The sequence below is a fragment of the Ipomoea nil genome, unplaced genomic scaffold, assembly GCF_001879475.1.
Source record: "Ipomoea nil cultivar Tokyo-kokei standard unplaced genomic scaffold, Asagao_1.1 scaffold3069, whole genome shotgun sequence".
Lineage (NCBI taxonomy): Eukaryota > Viridiplantae > Streptophyta > Magnoliopsida > Solanales > Convolvulaceae > Ipomoea > Ipomoea nil.
The window spans coordinates 7,347,133-7,362,869 of record NW_017619497.1 but is presented as its reverse complement, the minus strand read 5'-3'; the positions used below and the strand labels follow the sequence as shown (position 1 = coordinate 7,362,869).

The 15,737-nt window shown below is 37.8% G+C and overlaps 2 protein-coding genes across 3 annotated transcripts; both read left to right on the top strand.

The window, feature by feature from the left end:
* The first annotated feature begins 216 nt into the window (after window positions 1-216).
* LOC109165511 (eukaryotic translation initiation factor 3 subunit D-like) lies at window positions 217-2,932 on the top strand. The gene is made up of 2 exons (XM_019314313.1): window positions 217-2,061; window positions 2,693-2,932. Exon 1 carries the CDS (start codon window positions 317-319, stop codon window positions 2,057-2,059), a length of 1,743 nt encoding a protein of 580 aa, XP_019169858.1. The 5' UTR covers window positions 217-316; the 3' UTR covers window positions 2,060-2,061; window positions 2,693-2,932.
* Window positions 2,933-8,952: 6,020 nt separating this feature from the next.
* Window positions 8,953-10,282, top strand: LOC109164626 (non-classical arabinogalactan protein 30-like). Of its 2 annotated transcripts, XM_019313145.1 has the most exons (3): window positions 8,953-9,164; window positions 9,225-9,692; window positions 9,763-10,282. In XM_019313145.1, the coding sequence occupies exons 1-3, from the start codon at window positions 8,993-8,995 to the stop codon at window positions 10,071-10,073; spliced, it is 951 nt and encodes a 316-aa protein (XP_019168690.1). In that variant the 5' UTR covers window positions 8,953-8,992; the 3' UTR covers window positions 10,074-10,282. The 2 variants fall into 2 exon arrangements, with proteins under 2 accessions (XP_019168690.1, XP_019168689.1); XM_019313144.1 differs by having other exon boundaries at window positions 8,953-9,692.
* The last annotated feature ends 5,455 nt before the right edge of the window (window positions 10,283-15,737 follow it).

Below are 15,737 nucleotides of genomic sequence, written 5' to 3'. Positions count from 1 at the left end.
TTCTGTTCTTTCCTAGTATAGCTAAAAAAAAATTATATATCCTTTTCTTAATTTTTTTTTTTAAAAAAAAACCTCTGTCCATATTGGGCTACAGGCCCAATAAACCAGGGGTTAGTATACAATGTTTCAAATTTTTTATTTGGGCTACAAGCCCAACAATAAAAAGAAGCCCAACTTCTTAATCCTAAATCAAGTCATTCTAAATTTCAGACAGAGACTTGGGTTCTAACGACAACTAGGGTTTATCTTCATATAGTCTTCTTTCTCCATAGCTCTAAGGAAAAGCTGCCGGAAAAAGTAACAGACAAATCCCAGAATGGTGGGTATTGACATTGCTGCGGTACCTTTTAACGCCGACGGTTGGGGCCCGCCTGAATCCACTACCGCCGGCTCCATCTCAGTCCCCAATCACGTGCCATTCGCACCCTTCTCCCGCTCCGATAAGCTGGGACGAATTGCCGATTGGACTCGTTCTTTGTCTAATCAGAACCGACCCGGATCCAACACGAAACAGAATGCAGTGGACAGTGCCTTTGATTTCACCGGAGATGACTCGTTCGCCACGCTAGCTGCTGACGAGGACTCCTCCTTCCGCTTAGTTGACACCGCCTCCAAGTCCCACCACCACGGCCAGAATCGCCCCAAATTCAACCCTAGGTGGCGGTTCAACCCCCACCACCAGCGTTCCCAGCTCCCCCAACGCCGTGACGAGGAGGTGGAGGCTCGGAAGCGCGAGGCCGAGAAGGAACGCGCCCGTCGCGACCGCCTTTACAACCTCAATCGTTCCGGTACCAACGCTGCCTCGCGCCGCGAGTCTTCCGTGTTCAAATCCTCAGTCGATATCCAGCCGGAATGGAACATGCTTGACCAGATTCCTTTCTCCACTTTCTCGAAGCTCTCGTTCTCCGTTCCCGAACCTGAAGATTTGCTCATCTGCGGCGGCCTGGAGTTCTATGATCGCTCGTTCGACCGCATTACTCCCAGGAGTGATCGCAGACTTGAGCGCTTCAAAAACCGCAATTTCTTCAAGGTCACCACTACCGATGATCCCGTTATTCGACGTTTAGCCAATGAGGATAAAGCCACGGTCTTTGCTACCGATACCATCTTATCAACCCTAATGTGTTCTCCTAGATCTGTTTATTCGTGGGATATAGTGATTCAGAAGGTTGGGAACAAGCTATTCTTTGATAAGCGTGAAGGGTCTCAGCTGGATTTGCTCTCCGTGCACGAGACTTCTCAGGAGCCCTTGCCTGATGTTAAGGATGATATCAATTCAGCTTATTCTCTTAGTGTGGAGGCTGCTTATATAAACCAGAATTTCTCGCAACAAGCCCTGATAAGGGATGGTAGTAAGGTCACTTTTGAGGAGCCTAACCCGTTTGCTAGTGAAGGCGAGGAGGTTGCTTCGGTGGCTTATAGGTATAGGAGGTGGAAGTTGGATGATGATATGTATCTGGTGGCTCGGTGTGAGGTACAGAGTGTTTTGGAGGCGAACAACCAGCGATCGTATTTGACACTAAATGCATTGAATGAGTTTGATCCCAAGTTCTCGGGGGTCGACTGGAGACAAAAGTTGGAGACTCAGAGGGGTGCGGTTTTAGCTACCGAGTTAAAGAACAATGCAAATAAGCTTGCCAAATGGACTGCGCAAGCCCTGTTGGCTAGTGCAGATATGATGAAGTTGGGGTATGTCTCCAGGGTTCATCCTAGGGATCACTATAACCATGTGATATTAGCTGTGGTGGGTTATAAGCCGAGAGACTTTGCAGCCCAAATCAATTTGAATACTTCTAACATGTGGGGAATTGTGAAGAGCATTGTGGACTTGTTTATGAAGCTGAGTGATGGTAAATATGTGCTTGTTAAGGACCCGGTCAAGCCTCAAGTGAGAATCTATGAAGTTCCAGCAGATGCTTTTGAGAATGATTATGTGGAGGAGCCTTTGGCCGAAGAAGACCAGGTTCAACCGCCTGCAGAGGATACAGAAGGCATTGAGGCAAATGGTGCAGCAAATGATGTAGAGGACAAGGGGCCAAGCACCGAAGCAGCATCTTAAAGGTAATGAATTAGGGCTTTGTATTTTGCGGTTAGTATTTAGATTTGATTAAGATTGATAGTTAAATTCTCTGATCAATTTATGAGTATTTTGCATATTGGATGCTATTGCCATTCATACATTCCAATGGTTTATGCAAGTTTGAATTAGTACTCAGACATTAGACTTCCTCTGTATTTATATATGTTTTGTCTTTCCTGGATTAATAAGGTTTTGTTTTTCTGAAAAAGAAAACTAATAAAAGCTTGATGTATTGTTTATATCTATAAGCTATAGTGGTTTTGAGCACATTTGTTTTGCAAAAACTGGATTTTTTTTTAAGCTCCTGAGACTGGTAATGAGAGCGCCCTTAAAATCATTAGTGATATGATGTTTAACCTCTTCATTCGTGATCCTAGAACTAGCTATTATCTTGGGTTAAAGCTATGCATCTATGTCAACTAATTAACTAAATGCGTCCCTGAACTTATCATTTATCAAAACCATTGTTCTTGCTTGGCTTCTGTTAGTAAATCGGTTTCTGGCTTTCTGCTCTAGAATGCTTTGAGCCGGAATTATGTTTATCAATTTCTCCTTTGCTGTTAGTTTTTAAAGTGTGCTGATATCACTCATATTCTCATCTTTGTTTTGCAGGCCAGAAATTTAAGTGGCTGTACTTCAAAGTTCAAACTAGTGCTGTTGTTGTTCTAACCCTATTTCAGTGATATTTGATTGATGACCTTCCTGGGGATTGAGGAATTTTTTAACCATCTAAAGAGCATTAAACTGTTTGTATGATTAGGCTTTTTTTAGTTTTTTTTTTCCTTGAATGGTTTTGGACCTTGTGTCAATGCATATTAAATTGGAAAATACTCCATGTATTCTCATTCTCTACTTTCAACTTTTACGGCAAATTATACAATGGACCAATATTTACCTTGCATTGTAGACTCGTGTCTAAAAATCACTTTTAGATTTTGTATCTATAGTTGACACATTTTATATCTACAGTTGATAGTTTTTGTGTTTGTAGTTATCATATTATGTGTTAGCAAATATAATTCAGATTCTGTATTTATAGTTGATATATTTTTTACTTGCCATTGATGATTTTTGTACTTGTAGCTATCATATTATGTGTCAGTAATTATTAAGTTATTTGTTTACATGTACAGAATTGGGTACATAATATGTTAATTGAAAGTACATAATTTTTGTATTAGGATTCACTATTGTATAACAAATAACAATTGAACTTTTACGCTCATACTTAAAATTTTGATATAAACACATTTACATGGGTTCACATGAAGAAAATAGTCTATCAGTGCCTCAAATAAAGGAGTAAATTTGGGAGTATGTAGTATAACAAAGTCTTATATTCATGGGGTGTTTGGTTGGATGTAATTGGAATTCTTTTCCTACTTTATTCAATGGCAAGACAAATTACAATGTTTGCTTGGAGAGAATTGCAATTTCATGAATTTGCAATTCTCTACAATTTTCTCCTTTTGTTGAATTGCAATTTAATGCTTTCAAAGTAACCTTGATTATTATTATTAGTAGACAAGTTAGTTTTTATACGATTTTTTTCTTTTCCATTCTCAATAATTATATTTATCCCTACCCAAATAATATAATTTGAATTTCTATATTATTCTCACATTATTCTTTTTCTATCTAATTTTTTCCTTCCAACCAAAGTACCAAACATCCTTCAATAGATTATTTGGTAAATGGAAATAGGGAAGAAACTTGGCACATACACCAATAAAAGTCTCTCTTCAAAAATAGTACTGTCTGCCTTCTGTCTCAAACACACACACACACACTGCACGCTGCTCGAGTGAGTAATAATAGTAAAAAGTAAATTGAAATTTTTGGTTAAATGATAAGTTTATTGTACGGAGTATATATTAAATTTATTGGTAAAAACAATAAAAATTGTGAATTTTATTTTTTAATAGACCAATTACAACATGAGGTGTTAACAAGAAGTAAACAATTTTTATTTTATATATAAGTTCGCTATCCATTGTAAGGTGTCAATTGAGTTATATTTCGTGATTGATCATATCCACTAATATTTAAGATAAGAGTAATGAGCGATCTTTAAATTTGAGGTTCAAACATATAAAACGCAAAAAAATATGTGTTGATAAAATTATTTATTTATTTTAATAAGTTGGCATTGATAATAATAAGTACTAAATGCTTTTCAAAAAAATAAAATAAAATAATTGAGTAAATTAAAAAGGTTATCGTAAGACCATACATAATTATTAACCCATAACCCAATTATTTAGTTAAATCCTATATGACATAATTATGTCCCAAATTTATATGCTTAATTATATTGTTTAATTCATTCGGCATTACAATATTTGATTTAATATATTATATTATTACATATGGTCTACCTTTATTATTGCTCCAACAAATGTTTATTAATTAAGTAATATAGAGTACCAAGGACCTTGTGGTCTAATGGTACTAAATTGTTTTTTTATGTGAGAGGTGTTGAGTTTGAGTCTCGATGGAGCCAATTATGGTAACATTTGATGTATATGTAGGTATTCGCTTTCTCCTTTCTCTTATAGTAAAAATTAAGTAATATAGAGTATAAGTATGGATAAGACATTTTTATTTTTCCAAACGGGATTAGAACAAGGTTTGATCTCGGCGGCAGTGTGGGGGTCTACTGAAGGCAATGGCAGTGTGGGGGTTTGCTGAGGGCAGTGGGGTAGTGTGGGGATGGGGATTATGCTCAAAGTGGGGTGTGGGGGTCTGCTGAGGGCAGTGTGGGGAGTATGCTCAAAGTGGGGTGTGTGGGTTTGCCCGAACTATTGAGTTACTGTGATTTACACCAAGATTTGTGAGGGAGAGGCGGCATTGTGGGGATTATGCTCAAAGTAGAGTGTGGGGATTTGCTGAACTATTGAGTATTTACACCAAAATTTGTGAGGGGGTTGAATTTGAGAATACAGGTACTCCGTAGTATTTTTGTTTAAAAAATTTTAGGTGAAAATTTTTAGTTTGTGTAGCTTTATCCGATTTATCTTTTGTTTTGTTTTGTTTTGTTTTTTTTTTTTTTTTTTTTGAAAGAACTGTTTGATTTACTTTTCAATTTGAGGAAAGCCATGACTGAAATGTAGCCGTTTCTTCAGGCGCAAATAGGGTCACCCAAAAGTTTTTTTTTTTTTTTTGAAGCATCATCCAAAAGATTTTTTTAAAGGAAGAAAAGAAAAACTAATCTTGATTTGATGTTGCTTAAATCACCTAATAACTGTTTAGAAACTAGAACAGCATTCATATATTTTCTTGTAAATTATGGGGTAATATATTTTTCTCTCTCTCAAAACATGTGGTTGCCTAGGTTGAAAATATTATTGATGGGGATATGGGACCCTAGGGGTCCATTTTATTGGGAAAGTATTAACCCAAGTGGGGGTGGTGAAAGAAGGAGGTTGGACCAAGTCTTGTTGGGTTAGGAAGACAAGCACGCATGGTGGTGTGATGGGGATATTGGGTGTGGGCCATGGACGCAGAGGGCTTATGGAGTTGGGCCGACCAGGGGGGGACAAAGTTGGGCCGGAAGGCCAGGAGGAGCTGTCGGCGGCCAAACCCGGCCGCCGACCGGGGCGCTGGCCCCGGTCGGCCGTGGCGTGCCCAGCGCGCGCTGGGCGCGGGCCAGCGTGGCCTCAGCGCCCGGCGCGCGTGGGGGCCACGGCCGGCCCCAGGCGGGGGCCGGCGGCGGTGGCCCAGCGACGACACCGACCGGGGCGTTGGCCCCGGTCGGGCGTGGCGCGGCCAGCGCGCCCTGGGCGCGGGCCAGCGTGGCCTCGGCGCCCAGCGCGTGCTGGGGTGGCCGCAAGCGGCCCGGGCGAGGGCTGGCGCCGGCCGGGGCGCTGGCCGCGACGCGACCAGCGCGCCCGGGGCACGGGCCAGCGTGGCCGTGGCGCAACCGACGCATTTGGCGTGCAGCCCCGGCGTCCCGCGGCGTTGGGCTCGGGCGGTCTCCACAGGCGGGGGTGGGTGCGCCGAGCATGGTGAGTTGGGGGGGTGGTGTGAGTGAGGTGGCAAAGGCAATAGGAGTCGGGAAAGGCGGAGAACGTGGTGTAAATGGCGAGGGACAAGCGGAGTGGGGAAGTGGGGATGGATTGCATGGGACACGTGGACGCTAATGGAGGAGGGGGGTTTGCTATAAATAGGAGCCCTGGATCTTTGGCTAAGGGGCACGACGGACACGACAGGCACACTAGTCCAGTGGTCTTGATCTCATACTCTTAATCCAGTCACCTGGGTTCGATTCCAAGCAGTAGCATAGTTAGCAATAGCCCATCCTGTGGGCCTTGTCCTTTGTATTTGGGTCGCGGTTCTTGGGCCTGTACCTCGGGCTTCTATACATATCGTGTTGGGCCTAGCGCCCTACCCCCCGTTCTGTACTCTCTGTACCCGGTTTATGGTGGACCCGGTCCCAATAAAACCATCAATTATCATACTAAGAGAAACCATATTCAGGGGCGGATCTAGAAATTTTAGTGGGGGTGAAACATAACAAAAGAGATAGTTTGAAGAAAAAAAATAAAACACTTAAAAGTATAGTCATAAATATTGGTGGATATGTGGAAAAATAAAACACATCAAAACTTTATAAAAATATTCACAACAAAATATAAAATATAATTAATTTAATAAAATAATTGAAATAGAAAACATATTATTATTATTATTATTATTATTATTATTATTATTATTATTATTATTATTATTATTATTATTATTATATGTGTGTGTAAATCTCACCATTAATTAATATTTATAGTCATTAAGAAATTGTGTGTATTGAAAAGAAAAGCCATAAAAATGAAACACTTATAGCCATAAATATTGTTGGATATGTGCGAAAAATAAAACACATCAAAATTTTATAAAAATATTCACAACAAAATATAGAACATAATTAATTTGATAAAATAATTGAAATAGAAAAGATATATATATATATATATATATATATATATATATATATATATATATATGTGTGTGTGTGTGTGTGTGTGTGTGTGTGTGTGTGTGTGTGTGTGTGTGTGTGTGTGTGTGTGTGTGTGTGTGTGTGTGTGAATCTCACCATTAATTAATATTTATAAGTAATTAAGAAATTGTGTGTATTGAAAAGAAAAGTCATAATACAGTCAGGGACGGAGCCAAAGAGGGGGCAGCTGCCCCCGTCACCCCATCCCACCCATATATAATTTTTGTATGTATATATGTATATATAGTACATGCGTTAGTATTAGTAAAATAAAACTATTAAATGTCAACAAGAGTTGATTTAGATGAGTTGGCTGAGCACATGTTGAGTTACTTCTTGTTACTTCTTCCTTCAATTTGGCCATGGATTCTGGATTATCAGCTACCTTCAGTGCAGTTGAATGTTTATATAGATGATGCACGCACAGTAAAATTTGCACAGCAGCTAAGTGTGGATTTCTGTTGTATTATTCCCATAATTCTTAACCACCATAGCCCGCCTCCGCATCATCATCAGGATGGGACAATGGCTACTGGGGATGGGGAAGAAGCTGACATCAATAATTTCTGCTGCATTTTACACATTTACGCACATCTAGTACAAATCTCGACCAGGCACATTAAGCACAACACTCACGCACATTAATCCACCGCACATCCGCACGGGAAGCATTCAATCGCATGAGAACCTATCACTATATATATATAATGGTTACATATGGGCTGGGGACAACTTCCTCCACTGGCCCCATGCTAGATCCGCCACTGACCACATTTGAAAAAAGTGTCAAATAGATTATTGAAATTTTTGTAAGTGTGTAATTGAACTATAAAATATATGCAATTAGATTAGCCTGCTCCAACTTATCGTGAATTGACATTAGAAATATATCAAATGTAAATTGATCATATGTGAGAAAAGTTACAGTATTTTTATTTTGTAAACATTGGATCTTTAAGGTGGCCTCTGCATGTGTAGCATTTAGTTAGTTGTCCCCTTGAATTGGGTACTAAAACTTTGCATCTAATACACCTATAATTCTTTGCAATTAAAAGTGGAATCTCCATTTTAATGGAAATAAAGTACCCTTTCTCCTTCCCATATCTACACCCCTCCCCCTTTCACTATTTTTGGTCCTCACTTCCCACTTCCTCACATGTTTGCCTCTTAATTCACTATTCATCCATTCACAAAATAGCTCAGACAGTCTGGAACGAATTACTTAATAAATATTTAATTTTAAAATAACGAATAATGTCCTAGGTTACAATTTCGTGCATTTTACATTTTTACAAAACTGTAATTTTACTTTGTCAAAGGCTCAAAGCATCACAGACAGAAAAGTATTGATATTTTATCAATTTTTATTCTTTGACTTTTAATTGGATCATAAATGGTGTCTTGACTATTTGATCTTTATTATAACCACAAATAGTTCATCGACTATTGATTTTGTTTCAAATTTGGTCATTCAATTAATATTAATTTAAAAAACATTAACCAAGATTATGTGGTCTAATGGTACACGGGTGGAATTATTGGCTCTTGTGTTCTTGTGTTCTTGTGTTCTTGTGTTTCGGTAGGTTGAGAAAGTATATGAACAGATAATAGAGTCAGTAACATTCAAAAAAAAAAAATTAAAAATAATAATGTAAAAATTTGCCTCAAATTGAGTTGATAAATTTAATACAATTTTAATTATCTGATGTATGGTATTGTTACAATTTTATCCTAACCATACTTATGATTGGTCCCACAAACATATCATAGTGAAATTTTCTTTTTGAAAAAGAAGAAGAAATTAAAAAAGCAAAGGGGAAAATGAGAGAAAAATAAGTTCAATGAGGAGAGACCCCTGTGCATTCTGCTATATATACAGTCCCAATCTTCCCAGTTCAGCTCACCATAACCTAGGGAAAATGGCTATCTTCCAAGCCAAACCCTTCATCTTCATACATCTCTTACTTGTTTTTCTTAGCTCATTCTCAGTTCTTGGCCATGAAAATGGTGGCGCTGTGAGTTGGGCATTGGCACCTCATTCTCTCCCTGGTTTACTCTCGCCGGCTCCGGCCCCTAATCCACCGCACAAGGGCGGCCACCACCACCACCTCCAACTCCACACCCCTCCGGCCCCTAATCCGCCGCACAAAGGCGGCCACCACCTCCAACTCCACACCCCTCCGGCCCCTAATCCGCCGCACAAGGGCGGCCACCACCTCCACCTCCACACCCCTCCGGCCACCCTCCCACCGCCTCCCGCCCACTCACCACCAGCTGCCACCCCTCCCACTCCTCCTCCTAAGGCTCCCACTACTCCACCACCCAAACCCCACCACCACCATTCCTCGCCGCCGCACGTAAAGCCTCCGGCCGCCCCCATTCCTCCGCCTGTCCAGCCTCCCACCCCTCCTCCTAAGGCTCCCGCCACTCCACCTCCCAAGCCCCACCACCACCACCATTCCCCAAAGCCTCCGGCCGCCCCCATTCCCCCGCCGGTCAAACCTCCCACCCCATCTCCCCCGGTTCAACGGAAAGCCATAGCTGTCCGTGGCCTCGTTTACTGCAAATCTTGCCAGTACAGGGGCGTCGATAACCTCTACAAAGCCACTCCCCTCGAAGGTGACTCCATTACTTAAACTCCATTCTTTCTGCATTTCCAATTTACTAACATTTCTGCAAATCTTTACAGGAGCTGTGGTGAAGCTAGCATGCAACAACACAAAGTATCATCTGGTAGAGAAAGCCAAGACAGACAAGAATGGGTTCTTCTTGATCATGCCCAAGACTGTCACCTCCGCCGGGTTCCATAAATGCAAGGTGTTTTTGGTGGCGTCTCCCAAGCCGGAGTGCAGTGTGTTCACAAACTACAAACTTGGGCAAGCCGGAGCCCCCTTGATCCCCACCCCACCACCGCCGGAGCTCAAATCGCCGCCGTACCAGCTCTTCACCGTCGGTCCATTCGCTTTTGAGCCGTCCAAGAAGGCTCCCTGCCCGCGTTGAAGATTAGTCAATTTCTGCCCAGCCTGCTGGTTTTTACTATCTTTTGGTAAAATAAAAAATTAAAACAAAAAAAAAAAAAAAAACTTCATTATTGTGTTTATTGTCGATTGTCTCATAGCATTTTAAATTATTGTTATGATGGTGCAAGTAGCTTATGGTCTGGTCCCTCTCTAGTCTCTACAATTAATAAAAATATTTTAAAAAATATTTGTTTTTTGTTGTTTTTAATGGATTTAATGGATAATTCATTATTATGGTTAATTCGAAATGAAAAAAAAAAAAAACCAACGGTCAAAAGAAAGGACAGTATCTTTGGGGGCAGACATGACATTGTACCACATAGTGCAACTTTTGATGGCCGTAAATCTGTGGCCTTGTCTGTCTTTGCCTGCACTTTTCCTAGATTGTGTTAAAAGTTTCAAACCACGACCACAAAATGATTCAATATTACAAGCTATACTATATCAATAATAATTAGTTTTGTAATTTTCTTGGTATGGCATGCAGCACGCTTGTTTTCAGAAATAGAAATTGTGGGTGCTATGTAATAATTGATTATTATGCAAAATAAAAGATTTTTAAACCCCTCTCAGCTCGTATTGACAAACCAATATCACTCGCACTTTGCCCCTTCATTGAGTTGGTCTGGTGTGAAGTATGATACCAGTTTAAATGTGCCTCTTACAGTTATGGTCTGTTCAAGATAGTTCGTGGTCCAATAAAAATAAATAATCGGGATCTCTAACAATTTAAGTTATTTACTCTATTGGATATTTCGTGGTAAAACCAAATAATAATCATACGAAAAGATTATTATTTTAGGGAGAAATTTTGGGAAGGAAAGGACAAATGGATACGGTTCTGGTTGGTGTAGGTGGTTAGCAAGAGTTAGCGAATCACTCTTTTTGTAAAACCTTATTTGCTACCTCCCACAAATGGTAGGAGCGTTGTAGCCTAGGTATCTCAAAATAAAACGTACTACGGTTCAACGTTTGAGCACCCAAATGAATGAACCTGGCGAACTAGAGCAACGGCAAGACCACAATAGCAAGAAAGGAGTAGTGTAAAAAGTGTTCTTATGTTGTTGGTAGGCCAAACCCCCATCACAAACCCACTAATAATAATTCAATAAGTCCCTCTTATGCGAGGGAGGCTCTGTGTTATACAATTCAATAAGCTTTAGAAAGGCATTGTATAAATAATGGTGTAAACCTACTTCTCAAATCAATGTGACAAAAACATTATTTTTCCAACTAAATGAGTCTACTTTGAGAATCAATACTCATTCACTCTCATATCAATCTCTTCGTCTCACTACGAAGAACCTGAATCCACTTTAATCCCATCCAAATCAAAAGTGAACCTCACTAATAATTATACCACAATGGCACAAAATAACCACTTAAATTGCCATTTCTTGTGTTTTATGCTATTTTTCCAATATACTCTACTATTTTGCCTACAAAAAGTTGTACTTGGGCTTCACAATTTTATAATTGGTTCTGGCTATATTATTTTGTTGTCTATTTTAATATTATTTAGTATTAAAATTAATATTTTGAATTGACTAAATCTGTCAATCAATTTTAAAATCTTTCTTTCTTTTTCCTCTCTTAAGTAGGAACACATTATACTTAGTGAATTATGTGTATTCATATTTTTATGTGAAAGATGTCGGGAAAATTTCTCACAAATGATTAGATCTGTCGGAATTTTGACTTGATTTTTTTTTTTTTTAAACCAAAGTAATTTTTCTTTTTGTTTTTCATAAAAGAAATTTGAAAGTGACAAAGAAGTTAGTATGCTAGGGGTGTAGTCAGCTAAGAGCATCCACATTAGTCGGGGAGAATTGTGGGATAATGTAAGAGTGATAAGAAAAGAGAATGTGGGAGGGGAGAGAAAAAAAAAAAAGAAAAAAAAAAACCAAAACTGAAATTTTTAAAATAAAATATGAATGTAAACAGTTGCGTCATGAGCGCCGACTGGCGCGCCTGACGCCCGGCTTTATATATTCTTCTGCGCGAAACGCGCTTAAGCGCGCTGATCTTTTTTTTTTTTTTTTTTTCTTTTTTCTGCCATTATCTTGGCATTTGCAGGAGGATTATTTTTGGTATTATCTTGGCTTCCCATCTGTTGAACCGCATATTAGTGTACTAATATCTCCATATTATGTTTTGATGTGGATACTCTAAGAGCCAAAGACCAAACATTTACTAACTCTTTTATATATATATATATATATATATATATATATATATATATATTTGGGTTAAGATTGAAAATATACAATTATTATTCAAGATTATAAACAAGATAAATTTCATTTTTAATTATATAATAATCTGTACGACCAATCATTACAAGAAAAATTAAATTTACTTATGCACAAAATCATAACTAAATTACTGAAATAAATCTATAAGTATTTAATTTATCAATGAATTGTCATAGGTAAAATAGTAAAATTTGTAAATATATAAATTGCAACTATTTAATCCCCTAGTTAAAGAGTAAATACCGGCAGAGGTCCTCCGACTTTGGTGGCACTGTCACTTTTAGTCCTCAACTTTTAAATTAACCACTTTTAGTCCTCTTACTTTTTGTTTCTAGCCATCTATGGTCCTTTCGTTAAACTTGACCATCTAATGCCGTTTTCTAAAAGATAATTCAGTCCTTTCATAATTAATTTATTAATTATTATGTTTAATTTCCGCATCAGAATAGTCAAACAATGGTTTCCCAGCTATGAATGTGTACAAAACCAGCTCGTGAATCAAAATGGCATACAAAAGCTGGTACGAAGGTTGTGCCAAAACGACGTTGGGATATCTCGGTATGACTCGGCAATCATAATAATTAATAAATTAATTATGAAAAGATTGAATTATCCTTGAGAAAATAGCATTAGATGGTCAAGTTTATCGGAAGGACTATAGATGGCTAGAAACAAAAAGTAAGAGGACTAAGAGTGGTTGATTTAAAAGTTGAGGACTAAAAGTGGCAGTGTCACCAAAGTCAGAGGACCTCCGCTGGTATTTAATCCCTAGTTAAATTTGTGACTATTTTTCTAGTTTTTTTTTTTTTTTTTTTTTTTTTGTAGTGAAAAATAAATATAAATAATTTTATTGTCACATCTGAATGTGAATTATCGGTAAGTAAATTTAGGATTGGATTTCCCCCCCCCCCCCCCCCCCCCCCCCCCCTTCTTCTTGAAACAAGAGAATGCCATAAAGAGCATTACTTTACCAGCTGGCAAAGGTAATGAGATATCAGAATTGAATTGGATTTTTGTATTAGATAGCAGGTTAGGTTACTGCACTTGCAGAGTTGCACGGCAAAGGATCCAAAGCTTATTAGTTCAGTTTTTTGTGTTTATCTTCCTTCGAGTTTTGAGTTGGGAATTGTTCATACTTTTTGGGAATGGCCAAGAGAGGGAGTGGGTTGAAACAGTGTCCTACAAATGAGATGAGATGTAATCAAATTGTTTGACACAAGTTGTTGGGACTTGTCTATTGATAAGAATAGTAAAATAAATGTCATTTCATCATTAAATTAGTATGTAAATAATTTATAAAAGAGGGTAATAAGAGAACAATGTTGCAAAAATCACGTCTAGGCATCGATTAATCGGCGCCTAGGCGCTGGATGGCCGCTTAGCGTATCACCATAATCGGTGGTCTAGGTGACTGGCCGGCTAGGCGGTCTAGGCCGCTGAGGCACCGATTAGGCCTCGCCTAGACACCGACTAGGTCGCCTAGTTGGACAATTAACTATTGTTCCATTCTTTTTTAAATGAGTTATTTCACTCAAAATGACATCGTTTTGAGCGAAATAAATCTAAATTGTTCAAACTCTAGATGTTTTTTAGGTTAATATTTAATATTTTAGTATTAACTATTGAAGTATTAAATAGTTTATAATTATCAATTCTTAAAAAAAATTAAACAAATTTTTTAAAAATAAAAAAATACATAGGTGCCGACTAATCCCCGCGTAGGCGCCCTAGGCGTTAGGCGCTCCTCGAGTGCCCGATGCGTCTTAGTGATTTTTTTAACCATGTAAGAGAATAAGTTAAATAATCAGTAAATGTTGTATATGTTGTGAAACCGAATGTATCATCGCGTGAATTGTTGTATTGTTGTATCATCAGGATTGCAGGAAGGTAATAGGAATATAGTAACGTAAAGAAAAGACAAAATACTGAGAAAATCATCTATTGATCTTTGTATTTATCGAATTAATTAATACGATCTTCATAAATCATTGAAGTAAAGGTGGAGAATTAATTGTTTGAACTATATTTTTTAAATTAATTAGGTAAATATTGCGTTAATATATTTGTAATTTCTCTTATAAAATGGTAGAAATGACATAGTGTACTGTTAGCATAATTTCATTTCAAATGAAATTAGCTTGAGAGTGATAAAGCAAGAAAGAAGAGTTACGTTAATCATTATATAAGCCGACTGCCATATTTATAATACACATAAACTCTTAACATAATACATATAAACACAGAAAAATAAAACTGTAACCGGATTAAACGGATAGAACAATGTCCATAACGCCCTCGCGTCAACTCCCCACCAACTTAAACACGATAATGCGATATAATTTGCCTTCTGCTAGTGCGTATTTCACGCAACATGCACTAGCCCTGCCCAGCAAGTGCACGTACCCATTGGATGCGTAAATGATAACATTATTTTTATTTTTGTCTTTTCCTTTTCTCCTTATTCATTTTCTTCCTCTCTCTCCCCCTTCTCTATATGTCTCCTATTCAGTACCAAAATATTATGTTAATTGTAAATATATAATATGTTAACTGCAATAAATATATGATAAACATATAATATTATATATATATATATATATATATATATATATATATATATTCTAGATATAGTCTACAATATACATTGTGGACCCTGATCTATAATATAATTATTGTTTCCAACTTGTAAGACAATTTATATCATGGATCAGGGTCCACATAGTATTACGAATTTTGAATCGAAACGTCGAAATGCAGAATTCATATCCGTAAGGTACGAAATTTCATAACACAAAATACATACACATGTTATATATTTACTTATTTTTCAAATTGTACATAATTTGTGTTTATAGGCATAGAATTTCACAACACAAAACATATACATAGTGAGCACATAGCCATTAATGTGCAATCCAACTATCAGCTTAAGCTTTTAGTTGAGATGGAGCACATGCTTTAATTTGGTATCAGAGCCAGACGAAAGGTCACCGGTCCACCGCACACGTGAGGGGACGAGTGAGCACATAGCCATTAATGTGCAATCCAACTATCAGTTTAAGCTTTTAGTTGAGATGGAGCACATGCTTTAATTTACATTAATTAAATAAGACACAATTAGTAAGTTATTTCAGGTACAAAATCCATACTCTTAAGTACAAAACTTCGTAACACACGACACAAAAACTCACAACATAAAGATTAAGACACATTAGACATATACCAGGATCCACAATGCACTGTGAATCCTGGTCCATGATATAAAGATTGAACTAAGCAATTTATATCATGAACTATATAATATTATAGATCCTGAATCAAAACAACAATGTACAAAAATCATATTAATAAAGTACAAAATTTCATAAAAAAACACAAAATAATTGTCA

What these genes read in the sequence shown, in the direction of transcription:
- LOC109164626 (XM_019313144.1), top strand. Translation starts at nt 8,993, where the DNA reads ATGGCTATCTTCCAAGCCAAACCCTTCATCTTCATACATCTCTTACTT. An exon ending in CAAAGCCACTCCCCTCGAAG is followed by an intron (nt 9,693 to 9,762) that starts GTGACTCCATTA and finishes AAATCTTTACAG; the next exon opens with GAGCTGTGGTGAAGCTAGCA.
- LOC109165511 (XM_019314313.1), top strand. Translation starts at nt 317, where the DNA reads ATGGTGGGTATTGACATTGCTGCGGTACCTTTTAACGCCGACGGTTGG.